Here is a 14,397-nt window from a genome sequence, read left to right as displayed (position 1 = left end):
TGCAGGACAAGGTATGGAATCTTTTTTTTTTTTTTTTTTTTTTTTAAGGAAGGCTAAGGGGGAGTCATTCTGAAACAGTTGTCTGAGAAAAGTAGTTAAGCTGTGAAATTACTTCTTGGTGTATTTGTCTAAATTGGTCTGGTTTGTTTGAGTTTTCCTTCCTGAAAGCCTTCTGGACTAAAACAGAGAAAATTAGTGTTGCACATTTATGAACTGTTTGTTGATCAGGAGGTCATGTTCAGGAGCTGGGTAGTGAAGGAAAGCTTGAGCTACCTGGTTGATTATGTGTGCTTCTCTTTCTTTTCTTGGTAACTTCTGAAATAGACTTCCAACTCTAGTCTTTGTTGCACATTTTGTTTTCAACAAGTATTGAATGGAACCTTTTTTTTTTCTTTTGTTTCACGCAACTGTCAATAAGTGAGTCTTTTCATTTACTGCTTTATCTGTGCACTGCTGTCTCAATTCTCATCTGGGATGTTTCAAGAAAATTTGCTTGGGAATTTGGCATATATAGCTTTCATTTTATATGGAAAAAAATCCCACTGTTTTTATGGGAACTACTGCAATTATTGCAAGTCAAAGTGTTGAAATAAGAAGTCAAGTGCACACATCTTGGTTTGAGCAGCACAGTTTTAAGAGATGTTTTTAATTTTACACTGGTAGAGTGTCTGATACCCCCTCTGCCCTGTGGCATTTGCATTAGGAGAGAGCACTGTTTATGTGGTGTGAGTTAAAGTCCTTTTGAGCAAGTCTAGTTTTACAATCTCAGTTTATTCTTCCATATGTCCTTTGTGAACTGATAATATAAATCCTAACATTTAGATATCTGTGTGCTCAAGCCTGCTCACAGATCAGGTGCCAGTATTATTTTTAGATGTAAAAAAAAAATGGGGATTGTGACTGCAATTAACACCTGCTGCAGGAACACTTGTACAACAAATTGCAGAGACAAAGAGGGATCATGGAGGCTGCTTTAAAAATACAGTCCCTTGAGTGAGGAAGAAGGTAGAAATAGCTGGGTGGTCACGTATCAATTCAAAATGGATGGGTTGGTAAGAATAGGAAGCTCTCCAGCAAACCTCTTTGTTAAAGCTTTATACACATTCATAAGTGCTCAAGCGAACAACTTTAAAAGGGATGTTTTCAGGGTATGAATAAACAAGCCTGAGAGCAAAAACAGCATTCTGCATGGAACCACATACTGTTTTCCCAAAGTCAGTACTTGGAAGCACCAATTAGAGTGAACTGTCGGATGTCAGCAAGAGAGACACCAGTCTTGGTGCCAGTGCTGGCAGCCTCTGCTCACAGCATTTAGGTGCACAGCACATTCCCACAGCAGCAAGGAATGGTTAGTGGAGATTTTTTTCAGGGTGCAAGAGTCTTAGTGGGATACAGATCTGCAGCTTTGTTGTTTCTGGCAGTGGTAGAAATGACTTTGTTCTCACTTTCTCTGGAGGCCAGCATAGGTGAGATCAGAGAGCAGAAATTGAAATGAGCTTTTAATGGAAATAAAATTGTATGAGCCACAGAACAATGCACTCACTCCTCCATTGGTGCTTTTGTGCCACTCCCAGAGCTGGAATCATCAGCAACAAGGAGGCAAATTACAAACACACCATCTGTCCTGCAGACCCTAACACAAGCTCTGTGCCACCTTGAGTAGTAATGATTTTAATGGACTTTCAGTAGCATTCCTGTAGGGCAAACTTTACAACCTTCCCAAACTTGAGATTTTCTATTTCTATTGCTTTCACTGGTATAAGATTTATAGGGGTTGCTTATTTTTACTTTTAAAGAGTGTTGACCCATTGTAAGCCAAGGAGGAAAATTCTTTTGCATTTTTAGGAAACAGGAATTGTCAAAATTTAACATATTTGCCACATGATGTACAGCCTTCATGAATTAATCATTGAGGGGCGTATATGTGTTTGTTTACCAGGACTGGCTGAATAGTCATTAAATCAGTGCTAGGAACTTGCTTCTTGCCCTGGAGCATTATGCATCAGGACTGTTTTAATTGCTGCTGGAGGAATCACCATGAGGCTGTCCCTAATGCAGGCACCTGCTGCAAATGACTCAGTCCCTGCATTACCCTCCAGCAGGGTCTGGGTACATCTGCCAATATCTGTCATTATCTGAGGCACACTTGTCAGAGCCACACATCCCTTTAAGCTCTTGTGTGTTCCAGAGAGGGACCCTTGTCAGTGTTTCTGGCACCTGCAGACTGCTGTGCACCTGGTATTTAAATGGCACCAAAATGTGTTTTGATTGTTTTCTCTCTTTAATGAACCCACCTGAGGGACATTTAGCTCTTTATCTAGTAGCCTGTTACTCAGTCACTCACATTTACACTGCTTGTGTGGAAATTCAGAGCTTGCTTTTGCTGTTACACTAATCCATCTGCCAGAAGTCTTATCACAAAATCTTCAGGGCTCCCTAAGGAGACTTTTGTACTGATAATTTAAGCTAATGATTTCTAAACATATTTAGTCAGTTTTATGAAGACCTCATTAGAATGTGACTGTTTATTAAAAACCTAAATGAGGTCTCACAGTCATTTAGAAAGAGCATTGCTGAGTTGCATGAATAGTTCTTTGATAAAGGATGATGAAGTGGCGCTTAGTTAACGTTGGCCTAGGTTGACATAACAACTTTTACCAAAAAAAAACCTAAACAAATAAGCAGCCCTTGAAGCAACCTTGGAAAAAGGTCTCTGTCTTCTTCATGCTGAGATCAACAACTTTTCACTCACAATAAAGTTCATAAAAAGAAAATGGCAAGTAATTAATGGTAACGATCCAAGAATCAGAATTTTCCAAGACACACACTAATGAATAAAAAGCATAAACAAGAATCAGTTACATCAGTGTGGCAACAAGCTGTTTCAAAGTAATGTGTTCTGGATTATATTAATGCAAGAGGCCTCCATGCCCATATCTGTAAGTGGTAGAGCAACTGAAAATAGTGTAATTTCAGAGAGCATCTTTACCTGAGAGATAAATCTGATTAATTATTCTGTAAAAAACAGAGATTTTTATCCAGCAGTGTGATGATGTTATGATCACAGGGGTTGATCAAAAAATAGACACAGAACATCTTGCTTACTCCAAGAGACTATTCTGGAAGGCAAACTCCAAAAGGCCCAGAAAAGCAATGGGAAAGGGATTGAGGTGCCTGTGTGTGGGCCAAAGTCTCAGGTTGTTCTTGATTTGTTGTTTCAGTGTTTGCACACATTGAAACATTTCTGTCTTCCTTGAAGAGGCATGGTGGGAAGATTTAGAATATATTCAATTGTGCCACCTAGCTGTCACCTCCATCTTTGTTCTTTTTGTGTTGGTACTAATACTTAGTTGGCAGAATCAAACTTGGCATGTCACATTATTTGTAATTTTTCAGTAGTTGCTTTCTCTCCCACTTGCTTTAGGCAGAAGAAATTTAGTAATAACTGATTAATAAATGCTGAAATGTACTGGTGAAATTCCGTGGAGGTGGTTATAAATAAATGCACTGCAAGGGCTTATGATTGTCTATCACGCCTTTAATATAACAAAGCATTCACAAACAAACTCACTATAAATAATTATAAAAAATAAAACCTCACCCCAGGAGCATAGTAATTACAGTAATTAGAGTTTCTCAATTATTATTCAGAATTAGAAAACAGCCAGTGCTAATAGTGTTAATAAGAACACAAAAGACCCTTTTTGTGAAAGGGAGCAAGGTTGACTACAACAGAGTGGATGTGACACAAAGGGGAGTGAAGGTCAGCCACAAGCTGGTAAATAGCCCCCATGCCTGTGCCCACACCTTTGTGCTACCCAAACTCCCTGCCATCTTACTCTCAGGAGTAGTGTTCTTTCCTGGTAGTCATTTCACACTCTTCCTAGGTGACATTTCCCTCCCAGGAGCCAGAAGGGCTGTATTTGCATAGGGAAAAAGGAAGAATACACGTTTAACTTTTCCTTGGCTTGTTTTCCTACACCTGTGGTTGACATATCATGTATGTGGCACTTCTCTGCACAAATGGGGATGACTCTGATTTTTCATGCTTAAAAGAGTATTGGGTTGGTTCCACATGGCAGTGAGCAGATTCAGACAATGGTCTTGTGACAGAGACAATATCTCCTTGATGCTGGCTTGCTGAAAAGCATTACTTGTTACAAGATAAATGGTGTCAGAAAAGGGCTGCTCTTCCTCGGAAAGTCTGTATGGGCACAGCCCTAAGCAGTCATATGTTTGTTTGGGTTCCCAGGATGTGCAGCATTTGTCAGCATTCAAGAGACATTTCTTAAACAGATTCCAAAATGTTTCCTTAACAAATAAAATCCTAAAGTCTTTATGATGAACCAGATCTTCCTCAGATCTACTTGATAATTTGTGTTATCAACAGAGATTAGACATCCAAGAAAAGATGCTGAATAAAACCCTGTCCAAAGACTTCTTACTGGAAACAGATTAAAAGAAAAAGCAAAATCTTCATAGGAAATTTCAGCAACATAAAACTGTCTGAAACTTTCAGTGGACTTACCACCCACACTTAGAATGAAAATAAAATTTTTCATCACAAAGCTACTAGGAAGTTTGTACGTACACATTTTACAAGTTTTGAGAATCTTTCATGCAGAAGGTCCTTCTGATAAACAAAGGTAAACTCAAATTGTATTTAAGATTCAGATCACCCAATACTGTGATCTTGCAGAGGTGAAACACTGACTCTTCAGCTCTTCTCACAAACAGCACGTTTGTATTTAGTATAAATGGAAGAACACTCTGTCTAATTGAAACTCCTCTAAATGTAATAAGCTGAATTGCCTACATTGGAATTAATTCAGGATACTGGTGTTAATGCTCCTTAGGAGGTGTGCCAAAGAGTTTGTATGCATACTGGTGACTAAGGTTTCATTTTAACTTTTCTACTGAAAGAAAGAAACCACATTTTATAAATAAGAGGGGAAATGTTTTTATATTAATCCATTTACTTCCTCAAGGTAATTCTAGTCCCAACTTCTTAAATACATAAATAGTGTCCTTCCACATCCACTGAAAATTTTTTTTCCTAATCATGTTTGCCCCCCAAAAATGGGACTTACACAATGTGTTATATTCTGTCATTATAGTTTTGGTTTCACTGTAATTCCTGTATCTCTTATTGGATAGAGGACAGTTTATACTTTTACAGAATATCAATGAGAAAAACAGAAAACCAATCAAAATTTGAAACTATTGTCAATCTTTCAAGTCAGGGAACCCTTCTAGTCATCAACAGATCTCATCTTTCTAGATTTTTAACCATAAATAACAAGTTTACATTGCTGCATGATTCATAGTAAGGAAGGAGCCCTTAGGGAAAAATTAGTTTGTCATTCTTCAGGAAAGAGAATTAAGGGCTCTTTGCAATTGTTTCAAAGACGTGCCCAGGTTAGCAGAGTTAGCATCATGAAACAGAACATCAAACTAGAGGCATCCAGCACTGTCCCATGTCACTCAGAGCAGTCATGGGTTCAGCTCTCAGTGTTTTGTTGTATTCTCATCTGCAGTAAAAGCTATGTTTAAAAGAATGTTAATCAACACAGATTGATATCTTAATGCTTACTAATCCAATTGAGATAATTCACTTTGAGAAATGAACTTAAGAGGTTTAAGGGTACACAAATGCACTGACCCCTTTGTTGGACTAACTGAAGTGCCACCAAGGTGTAGGATGCAACTTTAGGTGCAGTTTGCCAAGAGGGAGTCCTTCAGGCTCTAATCCAGAATGTCAGGGTTAGCAAAATGTCTTCATAACTTCAAGTCTCCTTGTCTCAGCAGTCTCTTGAAATTATCTCGCTGTCTCTCTGTGAAGGGAGAAGTATCCTAGAGGCACTGACACAGTTTTGCTTTACCCAGTAGAGTAACATGTAGAGCTGTCTAACATCAGATGATCAGGTTTTAGAGCCAGAAGGCAATCCACTAAGTAGGTGGTGCTCTGTACCCAGCTAATGGCATGGTTTTGCTCTTGGAAAGGAACCATGGTTCAGAGCACAGGCTGTGCTGCTCAATGCAGGCACATCAGGTCCCTGGGGCACAGGATCTGAGAAATTTCACGATTTCGCAGTTTTGTCAGGAATTAAGACAGGCTTTGAGGAGCTCCAGCTAACCATCCTTCATCTTGGCATGAGACCACCTTTCTCATGTGTTCTGTGCTCAACCTTTCTTCTTTCAGGGCTGTACCGAGGTGCACAAAATTGCCTAAACATAAGCAATGAAACAGAGACAATCAATGTTCCTTTGCTGGTATTAACAGTGGAGGCAGGAACACTGGAACAGCTTCACCTTGGGTTGCCTTACCCTAAAGCAACTCTTCTAAACCAAATCTTTATGGTCAAAGGAAGGCCACACCATGGGTTTGTCCTGTCATCTTAATTTCACCTAACCCACTCTGCCAGGTTGATGGCATGCTAACAGAATACCTGAGTCTTTAGAACAAAGGGATCACACTCATTTTGTCAGGTGGAAAGCATTCATTTATGGCTGCTGCTGGAAATGTCGAGAAGACAGCTCTTCTGGGCAGAGGCTGAATGAGAGTGCACCCACCATGCAGCTTAGGGCTGCACTGTTGGGCAGCTTGGAGTAGCAGAAGGTGAACTATGTCAGCTCTGAGTCATCCCTGGAAGAAGTTAGATTGAGCTAGTAAAATTCATGGAGACATCTCTCCCCACTCTGGCAGCTGTGAACATCATAAAGACTTATGGATGACTTCACAGAGACCCATTCATCTGATGGTGACAAACAATATCTCAAATATACTATTTCTCAATAGTCTTCCACACCTCTTTTAGGTAAGTGTAGAACGAGGTATAAAACTAATAACAGACTTGCTCAAAAGCAAACAAAGGAAAATGAAAAAAAAAATGAAGACTGGGTTTTATCTCCTGTCAAAGGTTGTTTTATAACATATGAAATGTTCTTATATCGTAATGCATTTTTGTTTGAAAAGTATTTAAATAAAAATGGTTTCAGTTATTGGATGTTCTTTTAGTTCAAGTCAGCCAAATAGAAGTGTCTGTTAACCGAGCTACATCTGCAAAATCTGTTAAAATTCTACCAGTGAGCATGGTTGGCTGTTTCATTTCATAGCCAAGAGGTTTCACTTCAAAATTTATGTCTGACTTATCGTCATTACTTAGTTCAGGATTAATTTTAAATTAGAATGTATAATACTGATCTTCACTAATGTCAATCCATGCAGGGCATAGTCAGTTATATCACCCTTTTGCTAAGAATATTTCAGAATCAAAGGAAATTGGAAACTTTGAATAATCAGTGTTATTTAAACTGTTCTATATGGACTGCAAAGTGTATTGCACAGCCAGCTCACATATTAAGTCTGTAATATTACTCTTATTCCAAATTCTAGCTAAATGAATTACTGTCCTGACTTTCCTACTGCCTTTAGCTACATGTGTCACATTGCCAAATGGTTAAATATACAGCTTTGGAAGTCACAATTTGTGTTCATTAGCCATCCACAGCCTGCATTATTTGTTACATTTAGATCTAGAAACAACAACTTTCCACCTTCATTTTTAATTCTAAGTTTCACACATTAGACTATTTTACTGGGGGATGGAACTAGAGGGTGGAAGTAAATAATTCCCTTCTCCAAATTTCTAAAATTATTAGTAAAATAAACATGTTTGAAACAATTGGACAGTGTACCTTGGGATGAATAGATTAAACCAGAGCATTTTCATTATGTCTCTGGCAATCATCCTTTTATCTCATCTTGTGATGAACATCTGTATTTTTTGGCATGTTGGTAGGATACAAATGTGAGGTGCATGTGAACAAACTCTCAATTATAATTCTGCTCAGATGAGATTTCAAAATTATATTTTCTGCTTTGTGGACGATATTTACTGTTGTGGTAGCAACTGCTTGGAAAAGATCTAGTGCATTTAATATTCAGTTCTGGAATCATATATCAATTATTTAGTTAAACCTTCTGTTAGTAAGGCTTTTTTGTAAAACACTTACAAAATGTTTATAAAATGGAAAAGAGATTCGTCAAGTTATGGTAGCTAAAGCTGTGCTAAAAAGAAAAAATGAACATATGCTACCAGCAATGTTACTCATATTTAATGAGTAAAACCATATTCTATTTTGTTGCAATTGTCTTTTCTTTACAAATAAAGGCCCTGATCCAATATGCATTTATAAATGTGATTTTGATTTACACTAGTTAGTCTACTTCTGTCTTTAAGACACCTTTGCATTTATTTGGGTGGTCCTAGAGGAGGTGGGAGATGGACCTTTAAGCATTTACTTGACTACTGGTTCACCAGGTGTCTGTGGATTTCTCAGGTCCAGAGTTCAGAACATTGCAGAACAAGAGCCAAAAAAGAGGAGAAAAGCCTGAATTAAAATCAAGTTGGGTTTGGGTCTTTTTTCCTCTGCTCGAGAGTGAATCATCAGTTGGTCTGTGGCTCTGACTGAATTCTGGCATGGTTCCCATGGCTTTTACAGCCCCTGTGGCACTTGGGAGAGTTTTCAGGAAATTGTGTTGTCATGGATCCTTCTGCTCAGCTCCAGTCTGCTCTGTGCCCAAAATCTGCTGTGCAGCAGAGTAAGAAATCCCCAGCAGGCCCAATCTGCATGAGGTACAAAAGGCTGTAACTTCTGTGCAACATCTCCCAATGCTTCCCTAATTATTCCACTGTATCATCTTAAATAAGGTTTAAAAAAGAGTGGAATCAAATCCAGAGACATAAGAACATGTGGGGACTGTGGTCTTCTAAACTGGTCTTTCTGAATTGTCCCTAGTTCTTAGCCATAATCCAGACAGTCTGGACATCCAAGTTAGAAATAAACATTATTTCTTTCAAGGAAGGAGCAATTTAATTCAGCCAAGGTTGCTCCCCACCATCCTGATTGTTTATTTTGCTAAACTGGAGCTGTTTCAAGGATGGCAGGCACCCATCAGAAAGAAACAAGGCTAAAGTTAGCCACAAAGAGATGTGCTGATGAGCAGTGCTGTGCCTGGGATCACGGCTGCAGATGCTCCCTTCCTACCTGCACTGGCCCTCTCTGTGTGGCTCAGGTTCCACCTATGGAACAGAGATGTGAACAGGCAGGAAAAGGGAATCAGCTCCAGAGAAGGGGTTGTCAGCATGTTGCTCCAGCCCAGAGGCAGTGTGAATTGTCTTACTCTTCATAAAGAGTCAAAAAGTCATCTTAGCCATAGGGGGGAAAACCCTGTTTCAAGGAGCTTCTGGCAATGGCTATAAAAGGGTCAGTTTACTGGCCTGAGGGATTTGAGCAATTTAACAACACAGACAAAACAATGAGCATTCAATGTTTTTCACTTAGTTTCTATGAGAGGATTTTTGGAAATACTGAACAAAATAAGATATGAATAAATATCAAGTAGATGCAACAAATAGTAGCAGTAGCTACTAAACTGCTTGCAGCAAAAGTTTAATGCTTCTGAAATGTTTGTTCATTGCTTACAGTGGATAGATAGGTTTTAGAGATGAATACACATCTGCCAGAGGTCCTGTTGTTAGGGATGCTGGGAATGGCCCTCAGCTTGGTCCTTGGCTGGTGGAATCCTCCTCCTCCTCTCTGGCACCCTGTCAGCTCACCATGCTGGTGGGGGAGCAGTCTTGCTACCCTGCCCTGTTACAGGAGTGCCAAGCACTGTCCAGGGTCCCAGCTCCAAGCCTTTCGCCATGGAAGGGAGCTCTGGTCTTGCCAGTCATCCTGAAACCAGCCTTAATACGAGATAAAATGTGAAGACTATAAAGAAATTTTCTTAGCCAATACTAATGTGGTTACTAGACTGAAGACAAGCACAGAAAAATAAATTAAAACCTGCTTATAAAGCTACCTGAGCTTGAGCTCTGCTCTAGGAGCTTTCCATCAGCTGTGTAAGCAGGAACAAGCTGTTAAGATGCTTATATTATTTTGTGGCTGGGAGCCAGGGCTTCTGACCAGGCTACTCTTTTTGTCTGAAAAGGATCCTGGGGTGGGTCTGTGTTTTGCTAGCCCTTCAACTCAGTTCTATTCAGATTTTAATTTTATCCTGCTAATGAGTCAGAATAAGGGCCAGAACTACTGACCCTGCCTGGACAAACTTCTTGTTTTATCAGCCAGTGTCACTACTGTGATGTGGCAAGACCTCCTATTTATCCAGACAGTAAAGAAGGATTGTACACAATTACCAACTACATTCTAGAAACAAATGCTTAAGAAAATGTATTTTCTTCTACTGGACAGGGTTTGACTCTCTGCATAATCCTTCTTATACTGAACCTGGAGTTTGTATAAATAAATAATTTGAATCCTGTATTACAGTTTTCGCTGTATATGCATATACACACATTCATCTGTTTTGCCTTTTGGTCGGGATTAAACATGGTAGCAATCCAAATATTTTTGCATGAAAATAGGTTTGAGAAATACTATTATTAGTTGTGAAGTTTAATTTTTTTCTATCAGTTTTACATTGAATATTTAAAATGTTCAGCTTTTTCCCCAACTCATTTAAGTGTGTATTTAGGTAAGCCAGATTTACATGTATTTAAAGATCAGTTTTAAGTTTTCCCTTTGGTGGGAGAAAGAGAGAAACTGTTCCATGCAGCAGATGTATAACAGATGCCACTCCTAACATGTACTGCACCACTGGATGATGGCCAGATGCAGCAGTGATAGCATAGCTATTACCATGATAAAGCAGAGTAAGGGAGATGTAAGTGATGTGTTACTTACTTCCCAGCCCACCACTTTGTCCACACAAATGGGAAGGAGGAGAAAATTCCTAACTCTGTCAGCTATCTGCATCGTCCTCAATATACAGTCCTCAAACCACTCACTTCTAATAAATGGCAGTTTAGGTTGAGCTAAGTTACATTAATCCTACCCATAATGTTTGGAGTTATCTAGTGAATTAATAGTTAAACTGTGTAGAGTTATAATAACTAAGGCCTGGGCATAAACGTCGGCTCTTGAATTCAAGCACTGAGTTTTGCTATTTGACATCTCATCAGTTCCTTTGGAAATTAATCTGAGAAAACAGGTGCTTTTCTAAAAATAGAGAATCATACAATAAATATTTTGAGTTAGAAGGAATTCACGGGGATCATTGAAGTCCAGCTCCTGGCCCTGCACAGCACCATCCTGAAGAGTCATGCCATGTGCCTGAGAACATTGTCCAAACACTTCTTGAGCTCTGCCAGGCTTGGTGCTTTCACCACTTTCCTGGGGAGCCTGTTCCAGTGCCCAGCCACCCTCTGGGTGAAAAATATTTTTCTAGTGCCCAACTTAAACCTCCCCTGGCACAGCTTCAGGCCGTTCCTTGGTCTTGTCACTGGTCAGCACAGAGCAGAGATCAGTGGCTGCCCCTTCTCTACCCCTACTGTGGAAGCTGTGAACTGCAAGAGGTCTCCTTCCTGCCTGCAAATCACTTTTATTTTGGAAGGTAGAAAGATATTTTTGAGACAAATCAACAAGTAGATGTTGGGGATAAAAATTCTGTGGTATTTGTCCCTCTGGGCACACTGCTTTGGAAAGCACAGTTAGAAATGAAGTTAACTAAACTCAACTGTGGAGGATATAAATATCCTTTGTGCTCCAAACTAATTTGCCTTACTTCACTAAGCACAACACAAAGCTTATGTGCAACTCTGAAAACTGCCTTTAAAAGAGAAGAAGCAATGTCCCTCAAACATTAAGCATTTCCACATGCAGAAAATGTGACTGGTTTGTGCATGATTGCACTTTAAACCAGAAATCATTGCACAGAATGCAAAATAGATTCTGTATGAACCTTCTCAAATAAATGAACCTTAATTTCTTCTGTATCTTTTAAAGGTCAAATGCTGCAAGTACTGGCCAGATGACACAGAGATATATAAAGATATTAAAGTTACCCTAATAGAAACAGAGCTGCTGGCTGAGTATGTGATTCGAACGTTTGCTGTAGAAAAGGTAAGTTTCCAAATTCAGTTTTCTTAAATACAGTGGTATCTGCCAAAGTAACTTACAGATTCAACAAGGGAAAGTTAAATCTTTTGACTGACATCCTGGGTTTGTAGGTATTCTTGGGTAAACGACTACCGCCCTCTTATGGTAATCTGTATTTTTCTTCTTCAAATGCAGCAACTGTTCTGTTCTTTTCATCACTGTTGGCCCCTGCCTGAGTTAGAAAAAGTGATGTTCCCTGCCTAGGAGAAATCGAAGCCTCCCTCCCAGCAATCAATTGAAAACCACATTTGTGCTGCTTTCCCATCTTACGTTCCCCACAATCATTTTCTGTCTGTACCAGAGGCTGCATGCAACATTATTCAGAAGTCTGTGGTGGAGAACCTGTTTGTTGAGCTGGGGCTGCCTGGTCTGCAGAGACAGAGTTGTAACAAATTACTGTTCATCTCAAGGCAATTTCCCTTTTCACGTGGAATCCATCCTTACATGGGGAGTTCCAATCATTGTGTTGTATTACTGTTTGTTAGAATAATGCCACGCATTTGTTTGATGCTTTGTAGCTTGTAGAACTTGCAGCTCCCCAGCTGCAATATATGGAAAACATACAAATAACAAATAAGGTACTCAGTGAAAGTGAGAACAGGCAGGATTGGTCAGTGGTGATGGGTACCATGAATTTGTGTCAACTCAGCATTTTCATTCAGAATTCATTAAAGGACAGAAATGTTTAAATTGCATGTATCAAGACCCATTTGAGTTGCAGAACACCAAGGAAAGGGCCTCCTTGTTAAGACTAGATATTCCTAATGACACACAGAAATAATGCTCCATCACAATGAGTAGATTTTCAACTAATTAGCTTAGAAAGCTTCTTTTGATTTACTTGCAGTACCTGTGATTTATTGGTTCTCTGTAATGCTGAAATAATATTCATTTATGGGTTTGAAGAACATAATGTTCAGCATCAAAGAATCCTGCGCCCAGGTACCTGAAACTGCCAAAAAGACTACCCCACAGGGTCTCTGTACACACCTCCAGAGTAACAAAGGAATTAGGGCTTTGTCTTGTTTTATTCTTCAATCTAATACCTAAATATGCATCAATACAGCAACCTGAGGGTAATGATAATAGAATTACGTGGTTTGAATGAATTGAAATATTGTATCATGTTTACCACTATACATATTGTATACTGAATTCACTCAAGCCTGTTGTTTCCTTGCATTTAGGTATTTTTAATAAACAGATGAGAAACGTTGGCTGCACTTTGAAGTAGATGAGGCAGTAGTTGATTTTTATTCTTCAAATTTTAAGCTCATGCTTTGATGTTAGCTTTTCGCTTCTTAACTGGGGCTGAAGAAAAGACCTAGATGATTTTACAGTTGAACATAACCAAACTGTCTTGAATAAGTGCATTAGAACAGATAGAGATAAAAGGCACTAAACATTTTATTTCTTTTTTAAAATCTCCATCTGAAAAGATTTCATTTAGACTTTGCTTTTTAATAGTTGGTAGTTTTTCAGTAAGCCTCTAAAAGCAGTGTCACTGTAGTTTGAGTAAAATACATTTGTTTTGACTCTATTTTCCATATTTTTTAACTCCTCCAGAGGTACTGGAGCATCAAGTCTGTCCATCTCTTTCACCATAATTCTCTCAAGTTTATATTTTTGGTGTACTGAGATTGATACTTTTCACCTTTCCTAAGTCAGGGTGCATGATAAGACAGAGAGCACCCTAACCAAACATGCAGAAAATACTAATGGAAGGGTGGTATTGTAACATTTAATATTGGGGCCTCTGTTCCAAGGGACTTGCAAATTTCACTAGCAGGAACTTTAGTAATTCAACAGGAAAATTTGAAGAGTTCTGTGCCTTAGGTGGCCTAACCCCCTGTGTTGGTACAGGGTTAGTCCTGCAGACAGCATCTGAAATCCAGAATGATTAAAGATTTAGCACATATGAATTGCAGGGGTGTCGTGAAGAGAACTGGCCTTGTCCATTGTGCTGGAGATGAGGAGGAGGGGTAAGGAAGATCCAATTGCAGCCTACATTTGATATGATATGATATGATATGATATGATATGATATGATATGATATGATATGATATGATATGATATGATATGATATGATATGATATGATACAGCATAGATGTTCAGAAAATCAGAGGAATCAAATTCTCCAAGACCCCTCATCCCTTCTGACCCTCCTTTCTGTTTGTAGATGATACCTGCTCATAAAGTACAACCTAGAAGTTGATTTGCTTGAAGATAAATTGATCACTAAGTTCAGTTTTTCAAGATTTTTTTAATGGAGTAGTAGGGGCATAATGCTGAGAAAATTGAGCCCAAAAGTGCAGTCTGATTTTGAAGACTGTTTCCTAGATATGCTTTGCATTGTATGAATAAGCAGTTCCTTTGGAGTTTCTTTGCAGCA

At 39.0% G+C, this 14,397-nt stretch overlaps 1 protein-coding gene across 7 annotated transcripts in view; it reads left to right on the top strand.

Annotated features, from left to right (window-relative positions):
* The window catches only part of PTPRM (protein tyrosine phosphatase receptor type M), a 445,192-nt gene that overhangs the window by 411,964 nt on the left and 18,831 nt on the right, over positions 1-14,397 (top strand). For all 7 annotated transcript variants that reach the window (XM_079300125.1, XM_079300120.1, XM_079300119.1 and 4 more), the window contains one exon: positions 11,851-11,967. In XM_079300125.1, coding sequence (XP_079156251.1) covers positions 11,851-11,967 — 117 coding nt within the window. The remainder of the gene's footprint in view (positions 1-11,850; positions 11,968-14,397) is intronic.

Source organism: Erithacus rubecula (assembly GCF_903797595.1).
Source record: "Erithacus rubecula genome assembly, chromosome: 3".
NCBI lineage: Eukaryota > Metazoa > Chordata > Aves > Passeriformes > Muscicapidae > Erithacus > Erithacus rubecula.
The sequence above is the reverse complement of the archived record's forward strand: the minus strand, read 5'-3'. Positions and strand labels throughout refer to the sequence as shown.